Raw genomic sequence first — 8,532 nt, forward strand, 5'->3', positions numbered from 1 at the left:
AGTTTGGATGAAATTGGCTTAGTGGTTAATGAGGAGATGTCATTTAAAGTAAAAGTTTACGGACGGACGACGGACGGACGAAGGACGGACGCCGGACGAAAAGCGATCACAAAAGCTCACCCTATCACTTTGTGACAGGTGAGCTAAAAATTGAAGATTGGTGATGTATGCAGTCTTAAAACAACAAGTTGACAAATGGCCGTAATTCACTCACAGGGATAAGACGCTTTGATCTGATATTATCCCCTACCGCTAATCCCCCCCCCCCCTTTTTCATAATACCTCTATAGTATTAGTTATACAAGTTATACTATAGATAATAGAGGTATAATGAAAATTGTGTAATAGTGTCATATTATTGTTGTTATGAATACTAAATGTGGAAGTTGACTTGAAATGATATTTTTTGTTTTTGGTTGTAACTGGAACTGAAGGGAGGGGGGGGGGGGGGGTAGCAGTAGAGGATGATATAAGATCAAAGCGTCTTATCCCTGTGAACTGAATTCATTCAAAATCCAGGTCAGTTTCCCGAACCTTAAATAATGGCCCTCAGTTAAGGTTTTAAGCACATGTATTCATTAGTTCTTATGTTTAATGCTATATGCAACACTAACCAAGAATTTTCTATGTTCATAAAATGCCATAATTTAGTCAAAATACATGTCATAGTTATTAATCATGGGAAGCTACTCCAATTTAAAAAGTCGGAGACATTTGTTAAGTTTCAAATGAATATCTTTAGTAATTTTGAAGACTGTTGTTGAATGCTACTCTTTAAGCAGGATTTTTCACAAAGTGTCATTATTTTATAAATATCCATGCTAGAGTTATGGGTATTTAAAAGTTACCCCAATAATGATGTAATAAAAGTGATATAAATGTGTAAAGTTACACGCAAATATGTTCAGTAGCTGATGAGATATAATGCTGTACAAGACGTTGAACGTGAAACTTGAACCAGGGTAACGACGCTGACGGACTGGCGATTTAATAGTCCACTGTTCTTCAAATAGTCGAGCTAAAATAAAGAAAAAGGCTAAAAAAGAAAGCTAATACGGCTCAAATATGGTTCACATGAGATACATTCATTGTTTAAAGATTAAATCTTCTTCAAAGTAAAGTTCATGGTAGCCAATTGGATAAGTCCAGTCATCAATTCCAAGCCGTCTCCGGGCAAATAACATTAAAAACATCTATTTAACTCTGTGTCACACAAGATTAAAATATTTTCACTCTTTTGCCCACGGCACCCTCTTTCAAAATCTAAATCATAAATATAAGTTTTATATATGGCGGCTACTAATATCAGCATGATTTTTAATTTTAGGACGCAATAATGATTATATTACCCAAAATATCTAAGGTGTCCATCTAGTTTGCTCCTATTTAAAGTAACAAAAAATACCCCCGGTAATGGTTCACATTGGCTTTAGTTCACAAATAATAGTACCGTACCTATACATTCATGTCTGTCTATTATTTTAGACAAGCATGTTTAAATCCTGCTTTCCACATTAACTAAGACCCACAGAAGACCAAATGCTGACGACATGAACATGATTGTGTTGCATTTGATAAAACAAACTCAAAATTAATATACATGTTGTTAATACTATTATAAAATGTTGCTTGAAAATAATGTTGATAAAGTTCAAGTGATTTATAATGAAAACTTATATGACGAGTATAAATAGTTTCAGAGAAGAAGACGATTGTTAACGCATGACGACGGACGCCGGAGCATCCCCCTTTGATACTAATAGCTCACACTGAACCTTCGGTTCTGGTGAGCAAAACAGTGGTTACTATAAAGTAAACAATGTATTCATATCATAACTTGAGCCCCCGCCGGGCGGGGGCAATGCTTGTCTATTTGTTTTAACCTTTTCTAACAGCAAGCACATACATGGTTTAAACAACTCTTTAAAAAGAAAATTCAAGAAACAAAATTAAGTTAACTTATTTTTCTTAAGGTCTGTCTTGTCACTATTCTTGTTTTGTCAAAGTATGAATCATTTCCATCAGTTAAGAAAATATCAGCAGATTCAATCATTTGACGGTCAAGGTCATTTAGAGGTCAAGGTCATATCTGAATTATTCAACAAATTTGTTTGGTCACAAGTGTTGTTTTGTCCAAATATAAAACAAATCCGTACATAAAATAATTATGACAACTTTTAAAACCAAAAATTATAATATTTGACCTTGACAGTCAGGGTCATTTAAAGCTCAAGGTCGAGGTAAGTTCAGCTGTTTAGAAGGATTTGTTTAAAAGCTTGTTTTGTCCAAGTATGAATATAATACAGTGATTAATTACCGAGTGACAGCCAATTAAAGCAATAATCAGATAAATTCAATAATTTGACCTTCAAGGTCAATGTCAAACATTTGAGTTTGAAATACATGACCTAAAGATATGTCTAAATGTGAAGTTAATCCATTTACAAGAGGGCCATGATGCCCTGAAATCGCTCCCCTGAATATATAAAAACTTTTCATGACAAGGAACAAGTAATAATATTGTAAACTATAAACAAAAGCAGATATAAAATCTAAATCTTAAACTGGTATCACAAAGTTCATATCTGTATCTGAAATAATGTATGTGTAAAAGCATTACTGGTTGCTACTGCTAAGGGTAAACAACAGTTCCAAAAGATTTGCACATATAAGGAAAATCAATGATCCCACAGGGCTGGGCCAATTTAGACCCCAGGGCTTTTATTTGAACAAACTTGGTAGACACTCACTAGAAGATTTTTCATTCTAAATATTTAAGCTCTAGCTCTTTGAGTTTATTAAGAGAAGATTTTTAAGTTTTTACTATATACATATAAGGAAAAAATGACTGCCTGGGACTGGCCAATTTTGACCCCAGAGCTTTAATTTGAACAAACTTGGTAGACATCCATTAGGAGATGTTTTATGCTGAATATCCAAGTTCTAGCTCTTTGGGTTTTAAAAGAAGATCTTTAAGTTTCTACTTTATACATATAAGGATAATCATCAACCCATTGGGGGTGTGCCAAATTTGACCCCAGGGCTTTTATTCGAACAAACTTGGTAGACACCCACTAGAAGGTGTCTGAGGCTTAATATCTAAGCTATAGCTTTTTGTGTTTTTTAAAAAGAAATTTTTAAGCTTTTACTTATACATAATTATAAGGATATCAATGACCCCAGGGTAGGGCCAATTTTGACCTCAGGGCTTATATTTGAACAAACTTGGTTGACACTCACTAGAAGATGTTTCATGCGTAATATCTAAGCTCTAGCTATTTGAGTTATTTAAAAGAAGATTTTATCAGTTTTTTTTCTTTCAGTTGCCATGGCAACCGGAATTGAATTCTTTGAGGTGGCACCAAAGGAACATTCCTGTGAAGTTTGGATGAAATTGGCACTGTGGTTTATGAGGAGATGTTTGTTTAAAGTAAGTTTATGGACGGACGAACGAAGGACGGACGTGTGCCGGAGGAATCGTGATCACAAAAGCTCACCTTGTCACTTTGTGACAGGTGAGCTAAAAACACCTTTTGTATTCAAATGCCATAACTGGGCCAAAAATCATTCAGTGGAAAACCTGTGTTATATGCACAAGCACTTAAGCTACCAATCCTGTAAAGTTTCATTGAAATTGCATTAGTGGTATAAGAGGAGTAGTCCAGAGAAACTTTACTAACACCTATTTCATTCAAGAACCATAACTCAGCAAAAATCTGATATATGCACTAATTTACTTTGCATTGATCATTCCTGTAAAGTTTTGTTGAAATTGCACCAGAACTTTTCTGGAGTTGTCCTGCAAAGTTTGTGATGGAGGACCAAATGGATGAACAGATAACAGCGAAGTGATCCATAGATGACACAAAAATACAAACTTATTTAATAAATTCTCTGGGTATATGAACATATATTTCAGTTGTGTTCTTCAATACAACCAATGCAGGTGACAGCTAGATGACAAAACAGAACTTACATATAAAACTCAACTCAGCTTTATTATACAATCACCATCTACATTTACATTCAATTTCATTGGCTATTAACATGATTATTCAACATTATGAAAAATGGTCATGATAAAGTACAATCTAAGATTAAGTAAGATTAACATTTTGTACAAAATGTATGGTACATTGTACAAATTAACAATAATCAAAACATGACCTACCAGAGGAATCTAATACAAAGTAATTAAAGATCAATCTAAGAAAAAAATGTATTACAAATACATACATGTATAATTGCAATATCAAGATAAAAACTAAAATGACCAATAAATTATTGCCCAATAAAAGTCTCCAAATAGAATAGTGTAATATAGATTATATATTCGCAAAAAAAGTAAAATAAAGAGGAATCCTAAATGATTCTAAAATCTTTTAAACAACAGAGATCTATAATTATACATTATTTTATAATACACAAAACAATAAATATATTGTCAACAGTTCAGTCACAAGTGTCATGTATATAAAATACATTCTTTACAATTTCCTATATTTTCCCTTTATGAAATCTTTTAGAATTGATAATTGTCCAATGTTCATTCATTCATGCTTGTTGACAATAGAGACTGTATAGCTTAATGCATGGTCTATCTAGTACCAAAAATTGTTTCAATCATGACTCAAGCCTCAAAACCTGCCAAGCTGAGTCTATATTAAGTTCTAAATACCACAATATTAAACACAGCATCTTCTGACAACCGTGTGTTAGCTTAATAAAATGAGGTATTTTAAGTTAACAAAAAAAACATCATGTCTCTCTTAACACAAAAACAGGCACCAACCACTTAAAAAGACTGTATATATTTTCTATATTCTGCTTTATGTTTAAGACTAAATAAGAATTTTTCAATCATTTTGATAACAGAGCAAGTGTGCAAATCAAGTAAACATCATTGATCTCTGTTCTTACAGGTCACTTCTATAACCTATATTATCATTTAATGTTCCTGTTTTACAGTTACTAGGTCTCTTCTAAACTTATTTCAAACATATGTATCACAATGAATGAAGTACATGCTTTGAATAAAACAGTTTCTTTGAAGAGAATTATATTTTCTTTGAAGAGAATTATATTAAGTTTTTCTTAAAAACAAGCTTGAAAGTCTACATGAAGATTTTATTTCCGTGTTGTCTGATTCATTCTTTCTGAGCCTCTAAAAGTTTTAATTCTTTCCTTGCTTTTATATTTTCAACTTCCATCTCCTCAGAAAAAGATGTGGCTCCTAATGAAGCAACAGTTAGGCAAGAAAAGAAGATACGAAAGTTCAACATGTACGAGGACATTAACGCGTCTTTCTTTCCCGACACTACTCCTGCACCAACTAGTGCTGTTAACGTCAAAAAGGCACCTGAAAGACAGAGAAGGAAAATCAGTATAAATAATGAAAATGTGTACATATGTATACATGTATTTTGTAGTATATATATATAATATGTACTTTATATGTTTTTATAATTATATGCTTATTCTACTTAACAAAACATCTAATAAGCTTCTATTTAGTATTTACTTAGTCCAGCCTTATTAATTTTGAATAATTCCAGAAAATCAAGTGACCGCAGGTACAGTTAATGTTGAATTGTAAACTATACACTTACTTTAATAATACTTAATTAATTTTATCATTGTAACAATTTTCTATGACTGGTTTTGAGTAGATAACATGAGAGCAATAACGTCTACGTTGTATACTAGTTTACTACAGTATTCACTGCATTTACATTACAATGTGCATGCATGCATTTGTTTGCAATGAAATATATTTGAATTGCCCTCATGTGATTTACATGTTCACCAAGTTGATAAAGTTATATAAATTATACTGTAAATAAATATTTCATATTTTGTTATTCTCAAGATGTATCTGTGTAGGTGGTAAATTTACTTCAGTAAATTAATTGACAGTAAAATGATCAATTTCTGTTCTTAAAAGTTACATACAGAGAAGAGAACAATTTATTTCACAAATAATATAGTATCAAAACAAATATTTAGTTCATACAAATTTATTTTAGTTTGTGTTGGAAGCTATACATTTTAATATTGAAACACTCTCAAAAACAAACATTTAATTTAATCGTTCCTTAATTTGATTGTGGGTATTCTTTACAAATATGTGGAAAAGAGCCGATGCATGTTTGCAATATATAGAATAAGACATGGCAAGAAGTATTTGTTTGGATAAAATTTTGTCGGATCTTTAACTCGTGGATTGACCTACCCACGATAACCGAGAAAATTTCTTTACAACTAATTTTTTATAAATATCAATCTCCTCGAATCAACATCCAGTGACGTCACTAAATGGAGTCGGAAACAAACTCAGATCGAGGGAAATAATCAGAAAATGTTGAATTATTCCTACATAGCTACGCGATAAGATACAGTTATTGACCCAGTGTGATTGATGCATTTATGTATTGTTTATCAAAATGGCCCCATAGATTATTTTGATCCGTTGTTTTGTTCAACTTTATATTGGGGTGTGGAAAAGGTGTTTCATTCCTTGTGATTATTTATACTGTACAGGGGGTATATATTATATTAATGGATATTATCATTAATATTGATAGAATTTCAAGTTCCTGTGGTTTGATTATGTTTTATTATTGAAAGTGTATATATATATTGTATTTATGATTAAAACAGCACTTTTTAGCATAAAACATTTATATTTAGTATAATTGGGCAATATTTTGGTATATTTAAGCAATATTTTTGCGGCCCCAATATTTGGGTATGTTTGGGCCATATTTGTGTATTTCGTGCTGCAAATTTGACTATCTAGAGGTTTATAAACATGAAAATGTTAAGCAATGAAAGTTATGATGCAAACATATTAAAAGTAATAAAAGTGATAATCATGACCAGCAATTTATAATTATGAGCCAAGTTGACTGGTGCCGAGTTGGAATAGGACCGAGCTGACTCGGGGGGCCGAATACGTTTTAGGGCCGAGCTGACCCTGATTCCTAAAGTACAGGCTAACTACAGACTTATCTGGCCATAATTTAAAGAATTATACATATGCTAACAATACGTCTACTTACATATACTTGAAGCCAGATTGTTTTTAATTCCTGGAATAATCATTGCCTTAACGATTCCTTTTTGTGCGACATCATATTCACCTTTAGTGTCATACAAGGTTGGTCTAAACCCGACTTCTCGACGAGGGGGGTCTAAAAATTCATCTTCAATGCTTTCTTTCTTATCAGATAATTTGACTGGAGCCATTTCCTTGTTATTTTTGTGAATGTTCCTTTTCAACAGTCTGTTTACACCTGCTTATAGATGTGTTTACATCTGCATATATTTTTAATTATGAAAACGGACTAATTGATCTTGCTTGATTGTTATTCAAGCTGTCATATCGGGAGAACAAGTTCGGACAGGCCGACTAAAACACGAAAGGAGCCAAAGGGAACGGAAGGAAATCAACAGTTGTAAAAAGATAAAATGGAAGGTCCGAATCATAATGTGCATCTATGTATCTTAAATCTCTTTTTGGAATAATAGTTATTCACATTATTTATTGAGTAGAAAAGGTCAATGAAAAAAATAAGTGCCAAATAACCAATAATAAAATGGGACCGGGTTATATCAGCATTTAATAACACTTCCAGATACCTTGATGACATTTTTAATTTAGATAATTCTTATTTTGATCAAATGGTGTCTAAAATTTATCCTACTGAGCTACAACTTAATAAAACAAATTCTTGAAATTTAACTACATCATTTTTGGATCTTCATATCACTATCAAAAACAATTCTATTCACACGAAAATCTATGAGAAAAGAGATGACTTTGATTTTAGTATAGTAAATTATCCTCATTTGGAGCATGCAACATCTTACGGGGTTTATATATCTCAGTTAATTAGATTCGCTAGGGCTTGTAGCAACGTTAAGGATTTTAACGAGCGAAATATTTTCATTACCGGTAAGCTGCTCAAACAGGGCTACCGCTATTATAAATTACGTAAATATTTTACAAAATTTTACAATCGTAACTTTGATTTAATTTCAAAATTCAATAGTGATCTAAAAACTCTTCTGCGACAAGGGATTAGCCAGCCTGATTTTTACGGGGATGTTGTTTACAAACTTCGTAAGATCTTGGGTCATTGTAATTTTTCTGTTGTGTTTACTAAATTAATTAAACGTTTTATTAAAAGGGGTTATGACCCTACTATTTTAAGACATACCGCATGCTTAGTGTTCAACCCATTTACAGTTGGACGCTACGCTTTCCTCTTTTGATTACATCTGACGGACCAAGTAGGAGACTCTATGATGGACAGTTCTTAAAGCCCTTTGGGACTGAATTGCCTTAATGTTTGTCTTCTGTCTTGCTTCGTCGGGCCCTTGTAGGTGATTTTCTTGTTGCTCTGTCTTCCTTTAAGACATCGAATCTGAATCTGAATCTGAATGTATACACTGCAGAACCTTCCGGTATATACGCAGCGGGAGAGAGGAGCTAAGTAATTTAGTAGCACTGTTGGAGAGCTGTTTTAA

The 8,532-nt window shown here is 32.5% G+C and overlaps 1 protein-coding gene across 1 annotated transcript; it reads right to left on the reverse strand.

Moving 5' to 3' along the window:
* Positions 1-3,979: 3,979 nt before the first annotated feature.
* LOC132733804 (uncharacterized) lies at positions 3,980-7,387 on the reverse strand. Its single transcript, XM_060720491.1, has 2 exons — positions 7,062-7,387; positions 3,980-5,359 (listed from the first exon to the last, which is right to left on the reverse strand). Exons 1-2 carry the CDS (start codon positions 7,246-7,248, stop codon positions 5,148-5,150), a joined length of 399 nt encoding a protein of 132 aa, XP_060576474.1. The 5' UTR covers positions 7,249-7,387; the 3' UTR covers positions 3,980-5,147.
* Positions 7,388-8,532: the final 1,145 nt, after the last annotated feature.

Source organism: Ruditapes philippinarum, unplaced genomic scaffold (genome assembly GCF_026571515.1).
Source record: "Ruditapes philippinarum isolate M1 unplaced genomic scaffold, ASM2657151v2 ctg1680_1_1_1_1, whole genome shotgun sequence".
NCBI classification, from domain to species: Eukaryota; Metazoa; Mollusca; class Bivalvia; order Venerida; family Veneridae; genus Ruditapes; species Ruditapes philippinarum.